We start from the raw sequence: 13550 nt of genomic DNA, 5'->3' as shown, positions 1-13550 counted from the left end.
TGTGTTCCATGTGAGACTGTTTGCTGTCTCTCCTTCGTTTTTCTTTTTCAGCTTCTTCCTTTCATTTTCAATAAGACGGCTTTTTATCTCTACGTGCTCCTATATGGAAACAAGGTTTGTTTGGTAAAAGAGAGAGAAGGGGAAAGAGTGAGGGAGAGAACCCAAGAACGAGAAAGCCAAGGCAAAAGTTCAAGGCTCGAAAAGATCTTCTCTTGGCTTGTTCTCTCTTCCCTTCCTCTCCCTTCTTCCCTTCGGCGTTTTGTCTCGAATATATGTGAATTTTCTTTCGAATTTCTCTTTCTCGTTCTCCCTCTTCTGCTCGCCTACTGTCTACCGGAAATGCTTCTGCCTGTTACCATCGGTGTCATCACTCTTGCTGCTGTCTTTTCTTTCTTCTCGTCCTTCTCGTCATCCTCAACGTCTTCGTGGAACGGGTAAGGTATACTGCGACATGGGAGTGATGATAGAGACAGACGATAGTATGGAGCTTGAGAGAAATGCACAGAGTACAAGTATTTTGGGAGGCTGAGGGATCAGACGCATTTCCTTCCCTTGTGCCCTGTGAGTCCTAGCAAACTTTGTTTTGCGCTTCCTCTGTTTAGATGGACTGTTGATTTCGTTTCTTCTCCTTTATCAGAGAATAACAGTAGCCTGGTCTTTGTGGGCAGTTATGTCTAGGAATGTCTTCTTCTCTTTTCCCAGACTGCCAATTCTCGAGAAATCACTAGCGTTTACCAACATCGCAAAGGACGGCAACACAGCCCCCAGGAGGACATATATATATATATATATATGTATACATGAATAGATATAGATGTCTATGTGTGTATATGCGTATATTTGTATGGAAACACCTGTAGGCGCGTCAGATCTGAACGGCCGTATCAGCACGCTGGAATCGCCTGCTGTATATACACGTTGTTGCCCGGTGCTAATGTAACTAAGTGTATTTCCATCACAACAGTGTGCATCCAGTTATCTGCTGTCTTGCCTTTTTCTCTGTTGGTCCTGTACAAGTCTTTCACTCTTTTCTACTTTTGTTACCGGAGAGAGAATAGTCCCTGTTCTGCGACATGAACAGAACGTGACCGGCTATCCATCTACGTGTGTCGATGTCTCTTTGTTTCTTGCTCGTGGGTTTCTGTTCTCCTCATTACGGTACCTTTTTGCGTCTTCCAATTTCTCCTCCCTCATCGGCACCGTCATCTAGCTTGGCCCCGCAGAAAGGAAGTGTCCAGCAGCTTCGGCCATTTCAGCGGTCGACACCAGTCTCCACTCTCGACGTCGATTCCAGAGGGTAATGGATTTCCTTCCTCCTATCTAGCTGTCTTTGATCTATCTATATGTCTATCGAGTAGCTGTGTGGGCCCATCTAAATCACAACCACTGACTGTCACTCGTGTACACGTACATCTTTCCAGTACGAAGAGGAGGATGAAGGGTTAGCCCTCACTGGGTGTCCTTGTCTCCTCCTTCAATTTCTTTGCTTTCCTCACACTGGCGATCGCTAGGCAATACGTGGCCGCCTTTGAGCGCCCACTACAGACAACCATTAGCCTCGGTTTTCAGCATTACTCGTAGTACACCCGTATGTATATGTATGTGTACGTATGTATTTGCCACAGTAACATATTCTATGTTTGCGCTCGCAAGAACTCTCTTGAGTACTTATAAAAACCACCATGAGAGTCACGTCTATAGCATACTCACTCCTTTTCGAGACCGCCTAAAGAACTCGCGCTGCCTTCTCTCTTGTCTTCGTCGTCTTTTCTTTCCTGTCGTCTCCCTTCTATTGTTGAACCGTTAGCAGCCTTCACTTCCTTTGTCTAAAGTTCTCATGAGCTGCTACTACAAGTGGGAGTCATAGTCGTAGCAGTAGCTTCGTCACATCACACTACAACTTTTCTCAATCACGGAAGTGCTCAGTCTTTTAGCATCGACCCTTTTTTTGTTGTTCACTTTGCTTTCATCGTCTCCGTTCTCTCTTTGTTGTTACTCCATTCATCCATCCATTCATGAGCCACCTTCTTCCCTTTTTTTCCATCTCTCTCCGCCAATGTAAGTAATAGTCTTCGAAATTGGTAGTTGACGTTCATTCCCCTTGTCGTTCTTCCTTCGCTTCTCGGCAGGTGTATCGCCGTGCTAACCGAATTTCGGGGCATGCTGACGATAGCCACATGCATTGGTAAGCTTCAGTGAACCCGAATTTCTCTCTGTTCCAGAGAATACGGAGAAAAGCGAGGAACTTGAAGACGATGAGTAGACGTTACTAGCCCTTCTCTTTTTTCTGCGCCCTTGTTACGCTTGTTACGCCTCTATCTCTACATGGGACAGCAGGGGGATGAGGGAGGAATTGGTAGAGTTTTCGAATCTGTTGGGATTAGGGGCTGATAGCTTTCGTCTTTTCGCCGTCTCCGGTGTGTGTGCCAGAGACACGTGGGCAAGGTCGTCATACAAAAGGACAGTCTCTTCTGATAAGGGTAAAATTAATGAGATACAGAGAGGAGGAAAAGAACCTGAATGTTCTGGTTGGCTGAGTAATGCTCTCCAATTACGGCAGTATTTTGAACTTCCTAGTATCCTGTATTGTCCAAAAAGACTTGAAGGTTTCAAACCCTCTTAGAAGCACTCCATGTGTTCGTTCTCCCCTTCTCTTTTTCTTTTTCTTCGCTTTTTCTTCAACGCCCTTGTGTTGTCATCTGTGCTCCTGCAGCGATCCTTGGAGTCGACTTCTTCATTTTTCCCCGGAGTCTAGCGAAAACGTGCATCTTCGGTCTCTCTTTGGTGAGGAGAGGAGCTCTCTTTTCTTCGCCTGCGTAGAAAGTTTTCCTCTCCCTGCCCACAATATCTCTTTTTCCTTTCGCCTCCATGTGTCTTGTAAGTGTCGCTCGGGAACGCAGTCTGTTTTATCATCCCGCTCCACGCTCTTCATCGGGTTTGCCTTCCATCAGCGTCAAGACATCTTCCTTTTGGGGTTCTCCTTTTGACGCGCCTTCAAGCGCAGGAAAAGGCGTGGAAGAGAGTGCGTGCTAAACGAGACCTAGATAGTCGGAGATTCGCTCAGGTGGCACATGGAGGTGTATGTACACACCCGCACTCTTCCTTCTTGTCCTACGTATTTACGTATTCGCACCTATGCGTCCCTTCTTTCGTCGTTGCGGATACCCTCTCCAAAGCTTTGCTTGTTTAGTCGGAATTTGAATTGTGCAAGAAGGAGAAGAATGCGAGGACCGCGACAGAGAGGGCTTAGCTGCTTGTTTGTTTCTCCAGCTGCAATCTGTCTGTCTTTAGTCTATCTTTAAGCAGTCTATCTACCTATCTATCTTCAGTCTGTCGATTTAGCTATCTCTCTCCATATTCCGTTCTCTGTTTTTTTTCTTTGGTTCATACAGATGGATTTAGGTGTAGGATGCTTCGTATTCGGGAGTGGCCTCGTTTCTCCTGAGGCCCGTCGTTTTCAAAGAAGTAAGTCGTCTCAGACCTTCTTATCTCTTCTTCTCCGGTTTGAGAATCCGTGAATGAGGGGAGAGCACACAAGATTCGCGAGCTACTCTTGTATCACTCCAAGCACCTCCCCTTGAAGATGCGTTCTTCCGTTCTTCTTTGGGTATATCCTGAGTATGGGTGGCTCCGTAGTGTGATATGTTTGGACGACCATATCTTCTCCCGTCATTGACAGCTAGCGTCTTCTCTCAGCGTCTGTTGTGTTGCTGGATCCGGAGGATGGACGTGGATAGTGTAAGTTTAGTACAGCTACATATCTGTATAGAAAATGGTATAGTCAGTGTTACCTACGAGGCGCTTCCGCACGTGCAGTGTCCGAATTTGATATGCCTATCAATGTGTCCGAGCCTCCCTGTATGTCTATCTATCTGGATACATCTGCGTTGCATCTTTCCTTTCGTCAGCGTTGAAAGATACCTCAAGGAGAAGAGAGGGGAAGAGGAATTCTTCCGTGGAGAAGGGCTCTGTATTGAGTCGCAGGAAAGACGTATTGAATCCAGCGACGCGGGCCCAGAGCGAGGAAGATGACATGCAACGAGACAACGCGGTAGAACAGAAGAGGAGAGAAGGAGAAGATGATCAAGAAGCCATTTTCGTTGAGAAGAGAAACAGGGACGACTGCTGTTTTTTTCGTCATCCTGATGACACGACACGGCCACGGACTTTCGACTTGGTTTGGCTGTGGAATCTCTTGTGGTCTTTCCTCTTCTGTAATACAAGAAGAAAGACGAGAGAACCGAATGAGAGAGGAACGAAGAGGGATAGTACCCGGAGAGGCGAAAATGTCTTTTGGAGAGCCGCTAGAAGATCGGGGGTGTTAGGTATCCTCGGTTTCTTTAGATTTCTTCTTCTCCTTCTTTGTGATTATCACGTAAGAAAAAACACCGGACAGGAGACACGGAGGAAGAGATGGATGAGGTCTGTGTAGAGAACGGCTAGACAATATGATGCATACTGGTTCTCCCGTTAGTTAAAGGGCCACACGTCCTTTCAATCGTAGGGTTCTCTTACCCCCGCTCCGCCGAGCAAGCCCTTCCTGTCTAGCTCTTCTGTCAGACAGCCTCTTCTTGGGCTTGTGTCTCCCACGATGGAATGATATCTGCCCTTTTTCGTTTATGTATAGAGAGGTGTATGGACGCGCGGCAGAGTTGACTTTGTATGTAGCCTATTCTCTCGATGGCAAACAACGGCTTCTAGTTCTCTTCAGAGTCTGAGAAGCTTCACGGCCGCATCTAGTACACTCGCGTACATGGACGTCTACAGAGTCGGAGTTTTGCGGTCGTGTATTTTTAGATTACACGCATTAAATAATCTAAATAAATTTAAACAACCTGATTGTCCAAGTGCATATATCTCTCATAGGAAGCGCGTAGACAGACAGTTAGCTATGCTGTCTGTTGTATTCCTGCTAGGATATCTTACAGCAGATCTTCCTTTTCCTTAGGACAAATGGGCGTTCACATCTTGCTCTAGTGTTGTCCATGCGTATGTCCCTTAGGTGGGTATGTATATCATGAAGTCTCGTCTCTCTGATCCAGTCCCTTCTATTCCTCTGTTCTCCCTTTCTCTATCCATCCTTCATACGTATGGGGCAGTGTTTGCCGCACAGCAGAGACGTTGCTTATTGTCTTGTGTCTTTCCTCTCCTCTCTCAGACACCTGAAACAGAATACGGGCTACACTGGAACTTTTACCTTACTCTGATGGTCGTCTTTCTTGGTATGCAAAAGCACACACGCGTCCTCTTTCTGTTCTCCTCTTCAGCAGCGAAGCTTGCTCTCAACAGAAGGGTTTTCGCGTCAGTTCATTCTTCGTAGGTTCTCCTCTCTCGTGAGACAGTATGCGAATGAATAGCAGATATCCGCTTGCCTCCTATAGGTGCGCGTCTTCTGTCGAGCCACTCCCTTCTGTTCGACTCCGTGTATCTCCACCTAGAGCTCTTTCCGTCCTTTCACCCAGTGAGATCATACTCTCGCAGTTAAGCAGTTCAACCATCTATCTACCTAGCTATATGTCTGCGTGTCACTGCTCACGCAGATCTGTGCATGTTTTCATTCTGTCGGCTCGCATTCGCCAGTTCCTCCTCGGAGGTTGCATGCTTTCTCTGTTTCGTCAAGCCCCCCTTGTACGTTCCTACCTCAGTACCTCAGCAGCAGATAAGTTGACAACATCGGGAGCCAAGCTTTCAGGCATAACCGTTTCTTGCGACGTAGCTGTCTTCTTAACAAGAGACTCGCCTCCTCAAAGTTTTTCCAGTGTCGCCTTTTCTAGCTGTGCCTTTGCGGGAGACGTTTCTTCGGACTTACATGCATATGTCTCAAATCAGAAGAGCATCAACGTGACAATTTCGGTGGTCTCTCCCTCCGATCTCCTTTTCCTTGGACGGCGTTCCCTTACTTCCTCTTTCCTTGTTTGTTGTTCTTTTTCCATCCAGCGGCTGAAGGCTTTCATTCTGCGACGAAAAGAAGTTTACTCGGCCCGTCTTCTTACGTTCTCTGGGGTCTTGGTGTTGCTGTGGGTAGGTGTGTTCTTCGTACCCTTTTGACTTTTCTTTCTCTTATCGAAATGCATCTACAGTATCTGGGGCAGCGAATCCTCCTTCGACTTTTCCCCACTTTCTGTCAGTTGTGCGTCACAGGCAATCCGCTCTTCGGAGAAGTCTCTCAAGGATATACAGTTAATGCCTCAAGATGATTAATGGCTGGGGGTCTCAGTCCTTCCGTCCTCAGGATCCACTCAGCCTCAAATACACATATACTAGGCTCTCTTGTCGACCTGCTCCAAACCGCTGGCTCTCCTTTTCAATTTTTTCTGGATCCTCCTTTTCCTGTCTCCCTCCAGTCTTCCTTAGTAGGTAGTGCCATTGATGTACCTTGCAGTACTTGCTCAAGAAGTACATGCTCATAAGATACCTATGAAAGTCTCCCTCTATAGAATGTCGTGTTTTGCTTTTTTTTTTCTGATCTACAATTTCTCCCTTTTTCTCTTCATCTTCTCGTCCATATCTATGCACGAGAACGGTCTGTTTTCTCTTGGTTCGCATGCCCTGGGAATTCCAGATCGTTCGTTTTCCACTTTCTTGTCTCTCTAAGCGCAAGACATCTTTCTGTCTTCAAACTGAAGGAACATCTACGGATATGCCCGCTGCCGCTCCGGCTCTCCTCCCACACACCGCAGTTTTTCTTGTTCTCCCTGTTCCTCTTCTCCGCATAGGTTACCAGGGTCTCATATGGCTTGCGGCCCTAGATGGCAACTGGGTTTTCACAGCTCCAAGAGACAGTAAGGAAGAGAGAAGAAGGAGGGGAGAGGAAAGAAAGGCAAGAAAATCGGAGAAAGGAAATTGGGTGCTCCGCCGTTTCGTTTACAAGTTTTCTTGATAGAAGACGAAGAGGCGAAGGAAGATACACACTTGCTTCTCTTTATGAACAGTTCATGAGGGGATCGGAGACACCACATTCCCTCAATCAGCAGAACTGTCTGTACTCGACCCGCAGTAGTAGTGGAAGAGATCAGGAGTCTCCATGAGAATCTTTCCTTCTCTCCCTTGTCGATCTGTAGAGAGTGCGAATACGCCTTGCTTGAATGTCAGCTGAGACGGACATAACAAAGAGGAGAGAAGATAGAGTAGTTTCGACGAGACGATGACAGTTGAGTAAGAGAAAGAGGCTTGGCTTGGTCGTAAAGAAAAGAAGACCGTAAATAGTGTGACACAGATTCGACACACGGAAAAACTGGGTTTTCTTCGTCAGTCGGCTCTTGGAGTAGTAACGGTACTACTCAAGCGCTCTTCGTTCTCGAGTGGTTATTCCTCGTCTTCTGTGATACTGAGGAGAGAGGACCTCACCTTCACATATCTCCCTGCCTCTCCACTACGTTCTTTTCTCACTGTGGTCGGACTTACGCATATATGTAGATGCATATGTGTTTAGCGTTATTCTTTTTGTGAGGGAGACAGCAACATTTCGTCAAATCCAATGACTCCGCAGTAAACAACTCACAATGGTGTACAAATTGTCATATGTGTCAGTATGTATACGTCTCTCTCCACTTATGTATACTTATGTGTCTACGCGTACAGTTATTCGCAGTGTTTCATGTGTCTGCCCCTATACATACATGAAATTATATATGTATATGTACGATGTTGCGCTTCGGCGTTGTCGTTTGTATGCCCGGTTCTAAGAACAGTCTCTGCCCCTATAGTTCTCTTTCACGTCGTCTCCGTTGGATCTTTCTGCGTCTCTCACAGAAAGGAGGCGTCGAGGTATTTAACTGGAGCTCTCTTCTCTTTCTTTTTCCCTTGTTTAGATTTCTTCGACGCCAACAGAGAGGGGATCTTGGGATGCGTTGGTAAGTGTGACTAATGTGGCTTTCCAGTCTTACGCCGCGATCTCTTCGTCGTCTTGCCGGCGCTTTGCTACTTGGATGGAAAAGTAGAATTTTTTTGTTCACCGAGAAGTAAAGAAGCGAATCGCGAAGGAGTAGCTAACTATACACATATCTGAGGGCGTCTGTCCATATACATTCATCTGTCAAGGAATGTACGTGTCCGTTCATAAGTGTCTGAATTCTGCTTGATTATACAGGCTCTGCCGGCATTTCTCCGCAGATATCTGTATATGTATCTTCAGGTATCTGTTGATCTTGACCCCCTTGCTCAACGTCGTCCGAGAGAATGAGTGTACTTTTCTTTTGTTTCTCGTCTTTTCTCTCGTTTTCTCTTTCTCCCCCCTTGATTGTGAACAATCTCCCCTTCTTACTTGACTTCGAGCAGACAAGGAGACCATCAATCTTTTTTCATTTACTTACACGAGATGAGTCGTCAGGTCATGCATGCAGGAGGATCTTCTGTTTTTTTCTCTCCACATACACCAGTTGTTGTTGTTGTTTGTAGGGAGTGTTTGTACACTTGAGTGAAACTTATGCTGTGTACTGCTTGTCCTTTTTAGGGTTTTTTTCTCTTTATCTGATGGGTGTTGGCGTCGGAGCTTTCCTTGCCTCATCTTCCCCTCCTTTACACTCAACAGGAACAAGGAGATCCTTACAGGGCGATGAAACGCAGAGGTCAGCTGAGTCGGTTTTCCCTTCTCAAGCAAACCAGAGAGGTCCTTCTCCTTCTTTGTAAAGCAAGATAGACGGAATGATGATTGGTATTCGTCTCCCCGACGAGATATGCTTCAGATGTCTCCTTGGCTACGAGATGTCAATATGTTTACACAGTCAATCACGTATACCCGTACTGACGTAGATGTGTGCACATGTAGGTACCGGTCACGAGGAAGCAGTCTGAGCTGGAGAACTTCTTTTTGCACGTACTAGACGGATATCTTCTCTAAAGCTGTATATCAATCCATCGTATGTCTGCTCATGTGTACGGTGGATAGAGACACAGTTTTGAAAAAGCTATTTATCTATTTTTCTGTCTAGTAGATCGTCTGCCTAGCTCGATGGTAACGTACCACCAGAGAGGGCACCTCTCGCTGTGCTGTAGCTTGCATGCGTGCGGGCTCAACATTTCTCTCTCCGTCTATGTAAGTATAGATTTTTTCTTGTCGGTTTCCGTAAATACTCCTGAAACAGCTGTATCTTCACGTAGACTCTTCCTCCCCTATTTATGTGGCAGGCGTCGCTGCTTCGGTTTTTTTCACAAGAAGATGAAAGGTAAACGGTATGTAGTTCTTGTCTACTTCGTGGCAGGGATACAAGAAGGGATAAGGAGAACAAGAAGGCGGGAGAACATTCCCTGCGAGGTGGAAGAGAAGAATCTCAAGCTTCTTCTTCTTGCTCTCTATTCTTCCAAACTTCTTATGGAATCTTCTCGGTTCTCTTTGGGTAAGTGATGAAGCGGAGCTCTCAGTCTATCGTGATTCCTTTTCTCCTGTTGCAGTCTTTGATGTCTCACTTTCTTGTCCTGTGGATTTACATCAGGAGGTCGAAGTACACAATATACTTAGGAGTGGTATGATGTATACGCATGCCAGTCGTGTTCTAGTATGTTTGGGGTGCGAGGAGTCATGTGTCTCGGTCTCGTACGCTCCCGCGTGGACTTCAGCGACTATGGTCGTAAGATCTGTCTCTCTCGCGCAACCGGTGCCTAGCCTTCAGATTTTGCTCCGTATGTGACTGTGTTCAGCGTTGTCGTACTCCACTCTCTTTCTTCATCTTTCTCCGTCTTCTTGTTCTCCTCTTCTTTTTGCTTTCCGTTATTATTTCTTCCTCTCTTCATCTATTTCTTCTTGGAATTGTGTCTCCCTCTGTCTGCTTTTCTTTGTTATGATGACGATGCTGATGATTCCGCCCTGTCTTTCTTTTTCTTCTTCATGCCGTATTCCTTTCTCCATGTAATTCTAGACAAGAGGTATATGTTATGCTAGCCGCACCAAGAAACCATTTGAATCTTCTCGCTGTGTTGTCGGCTTGTTCTTCCGTTGGATTACAGAGGAAGTGTCGTATTCTTTTTTTCCTATCTCCTCCTTTCTCTTGGTCTCGGCGTGTACCCTACCCGTCGCTTGGTAAGCAGAACTAGAAGATTTTCTGTTCGTGCAAAGGTTTCGCGCGTAAAGGAGAGAGAGAGAAGAGATGACAGGATTGAGCTTAGAGGAGAAGAGAGGGAATTCAGGGGTGGAGGGCCGGGTCTCTTTCTTTGGGTCTTCGCGTGATAGTTTGCATGGTTCTTGTCTTCTCAGTGTTTTTTTCCACGGTTGATTATTACCCCTGATGGTGTAATCCTTCTATCTAGGCTCTGCATGTACTGAGTAGATGTTCTCTTTCAATCGCCCTGCTGAGACGTTCCCAGTAAGTAGCGATACCTTGTGTACGTGTGTAGGCATCTCCGTACACAGGATACTACCAAATTTTCAGCATTTGTGAACATGTCTGTTTGTTTAACTCTCCTTAGAGGACTGATGTAATAACGCATGTATCTATACGTCGAACATACGGTGTACAAAATCTCATTATCTAAAGGCAAGCACGAGCGCGATGATGTGCCTCCGTTTCATACGTGTATGTACACTTTGCTACCCACATCACATCACGTCTTTCCCTGCATAAGTTTATGTACAAATATAAGCCCAGAACATGCCACTATTGTATCCCTGTTGTCAGTTTACATGTATGCATCTCTTTATGTCAGGAATCCGCTGCATACGTAAATGCATATACGTACTATGTACTTTTTGGTTTTGCAAGGTGTTTGGGTTGTTGGTATCTGTCCTCTCCGTCTCAGAACAATTTGCCATGGGTTATCCTTGTAGCCTCTCTGAATTTTTTCGCAATATCAGGTCTGATCTTCGGAGAAATTTGCTTAGGTAAGAAGAAGAAAAAAGCGTGACTACCCTACACGCATCGTTCTTTGTTTGCCTAAGGGAGTTCTGGTTTTTCTTTCCTTTCAGTTTCCCTGTATCGTATGTTGACGTCATTTGTTCGAATATACATCCTCCTCGTCTTGTTTGAAGGTGTCACGCGCTCTTCTTCTTTGTGTGTTTTTTGCTGCTTGTTTACTCGTGAAGCGCTCGTAGACGTATACGTGCGCGCAGATGACAGATAGAGAGATAGATTCTGGGTTAGGACGGCAGGTGTGAATGATCGACAGAATCCCGTGTGTCCTCTCTTCTGGGTGACTTGCATTCACCGCATGCAATCGAGTTCTGCTGTTCGCGTTTCTTGAATTTTATATGTTCTACCAATGCCTATGCGTCTTTCCGTATCTTCCTTTTTCCTCTCCTCCTCTATTTTGTCAGGTGATTGGAAGCGCGTCTACATTTCAAGAATGCTAGAGGGCATCTCCTTCAATCAGATTGTTATATTTCTCCTGGCGAATCTGATGTCGGGCTTGGTTGGTATTTGCATAAAAACTCTTCTTTTACCCCCGATATTTGCACTTGGCATTCTTGTCTTGTATTCTCTTCTTTGGTCATCTATAGGCTTTCTTCTGGGACAAGCAAGAACAATAATCAGACTTTCATGTTAGATGCCTTCAATAAAAATGTTGGTTGCTCGGTACCTTCGCCGGTCAGTAGTTGACTGTTCTCTGGCCGGTCCATAAGCATATAGATGTATATGCAGTGAGTGAGCGGTGTGCTCTATCCGAGGAGACGCACGCGTTTCGATGCCTATACACTGTCAAGGAAGCATGTGAGATTAACACTGGCAAAGAGATTGTGATTGCTTTCTTCGTTGTTTCACTCGCGGTGGGGGGAGGTGTTGGCAGACGCACGGGCGCCGGGGGCTTGTGAAGATTGGTTTGTCATTTGTATAGGGCTGTATGGACACTTGGCGCTAATCAGATCTTGATCTCTTCTTTTCAGTGAAAGAAAACTTAACCTTTAGACCTTTTGTGGCACCTCAGTCACTGAGAGGCACCTTGAAAGAAGGAAGTGGTTCATCCCTATTCCTCCCCCCGCCTTCCTCTGCCTTCGTCAGAGGGTATCACCGACTTCCATAAAGACCAAGAGGTCTTCCTCAGGTGCAAAAGAAAACCTCAGCCTTTCTTCTTTTCTTCTCCGTCTTCCTACTCAACCTAATCCAAACGAAGAATTCACAGAACAAGTCTACGTTACGTCGCCACACCTATGATTTCCCAGTACAAAGCCTCAGTGTGTCCGGGGAGGGCTGCAAGAACTTGGCTTCCACAGGAAAGAACCGCGTCTCATAGTTAGTGTACGTATACGCCGAGACCGCCTGCCGGGCTGTCATACAGATAGTGCTTTCCAAAACACCATCTATCTGTCGGCTGAGCTAAGCTAAGCTAGAGCAGTAACAAAAAGTGTGTTATTCTCTAACTTTTGTAGCCGAGGACATCACAAAACAGGCACAAACGGGGTACAAGACAGCAACAAAGAGAGAAAGGATGTTATAGGGCGCGACCCTGGAGAAGGGAGTTTTGTCGGTTTCACATGTAAAACATCACGAATGCTTCTCAGATATACGTCCGAGAACCAAACAGGACAAAAAATCCGTATACCTCCACATTGACGACGAAACCATGTGACGGGCTTTTACCGAGGGTGTGGTCCGTTGCCACGATTGGTTCCCTCCTCCCCCCCCATTTATAGCTAAGGAGCGCAAAAACCTAAGCCGAAAGGGTTTCGACCTAAGGAAACAACCACCCCTATCTAATCTGTATCTTGTCTTAACTGATTTTAATTAATAATTCTTCAAATTCTCTAGGTTTTTTCACCGAGATGTGGAACACCGCGTTACTCACCATCCGGCAGCTTGTGCTTCAGTGTTGGGAGGCGGCAGGGGAGACGGCGTTGGACTTGTCCGTTGTCTTCGATACATGCGTTAATGTGTTTTGTGTTACATCCACCGCAGGGAAAGAGTACCTGTCTGCGCGTCATCACAGGAGGCCCCATCAAAACCCTCTGCTGCGGCGTTTCCGGGGGAGAAACCTGGACTACACCAGCAAACCAGCAAAACTCCTACTGCATGCTACACATATCGGTACCTAGTGTGTCGTCTGTTTCTGTGTCCTTGTGGTCTTCCTGTGATTCTCTGTACATTTTTCTGGTACTCGATGTGGAACTCCAGGAGCGCGTTCGGCTTTTGACTTGGCTCATCTGTAATGGCACTTATCACGACACCACCCACCCCTACCGCCGTGCTTCCTCTATTCCATCTGGGGAGTACCCTAGACCTAGACCAAACTGTCTGCTTTGTTGTGTTGGGTCCAATATGCGGACAGCTGCAGGGGCTGACTGCTGTTAGCGTGCTGCTGAGTTGGGGTTGCTTGCGTTTTGTGGACGGAGGCTTTTACTGAATGGCAACAACGTAGCCTTTACCAAAAACGAGAGTAGATAATAGTTCGGACGCACGAGTGATTCAAGGTCGGCACACCTCAGTTAGGCTGTTGCTTTGAAAACCACCACGAAACAAGAAATTCTCTTGAAAAGTTGTTTCTCTTGTTTCCCATTGATATCGTTACCACTCTGCCTCGCTGACTGGGGGTATCAGAAGATGACGGATGCCGGAAACAGTCTCTCTTTGCGTGGGACACCGGATCCTGACAAAATACTGACGGATGTGGACGGCTCTACACATGTG

The 13550-nt window shown here is 46.2% G+C and overlaps 3 protein-coding genes across 3 annotated transcripts; all 3 read left to right on the top strand.

Moving 5' to 3' along the window:
• Positions 1-1210: 1210 nt before the first annotated feature.
• On the top strand, positions 1211-11782 carry CSUI_008962 (gpi-anchored wall transfer protein gwt1). Its single transcript, XM_068069081.1, has 14 exons — positions 1211-1297; positions 2130-2185; positions 2714-2784; positions 3393-3465; positions 3909-4375; positions 5159-5222; positions 5938-6353; positions 6717-6782; positions 7812-7853; positions 8453-8567; positions 9201-9335; positions 9943-10015; positions 10732-10813; positions 11246-11782. The coding sequence occupies exons 2-7, from the start codon at positions 2161-2163 to the stop codon at positions 6195-6197; spliced, it is 960 nt and encodes a 319-aa protein (XP_067918945.1). The 5' UTR covers positions 1211-1297; positions 2130-2160; the 3' UTR covers positions 6198-6353; positions 6717-6782; positions 7812-7853; positions 8453-8567; positions 9201-9335; positions 9943-10015; positions 10732-10813; positions 11246-11782.
• On the top strand, positions 9421-9882 carry CSUI_008964 (uncharacterized protein; the record flags this gene model as incomplete). Its single annotated transcript, XM_068069083.1, has 1 exon — positions 9421-9882. A coding segment is annotated over one exon (204 nt), but the record flags the coding sequence as incomplete, so codon positions are not given.
• On the top strand, positions 10299-10590 carry CSUI_008963 (uncharacterized protein; the record flags this gene model as incomplete). The annotated part of the gene is made up of 1 exon (XM_068069082.1): positions 10299-10590. A coding segment is annotated over exon 1 (168 nt), but the record flags the coding sequence as incomplete, so codon positions are not given.
• Positions 11783-13550: the final 1768 nt, after the last annotated feature.

This window comes from Cystoisospora suis (genome assembly GCF_002600585.1).
Source record: "Cystoisospora suis strain Wien I chromosome Unknown contig_5172, whole genome shotgun sequence".
Taxonomy (NCBI): Eukaryota; Apicomplexa; class Conoidasida; order Eucoccidiorida; family Sarcocystidae; genus Cystoisospora; species Cystoisospora suis.
The sequence above is the reverse complement of the archived record's forward strand: the minus strand, read 5'-3'. Positions and strand labels throughout refer to the sequence as shown.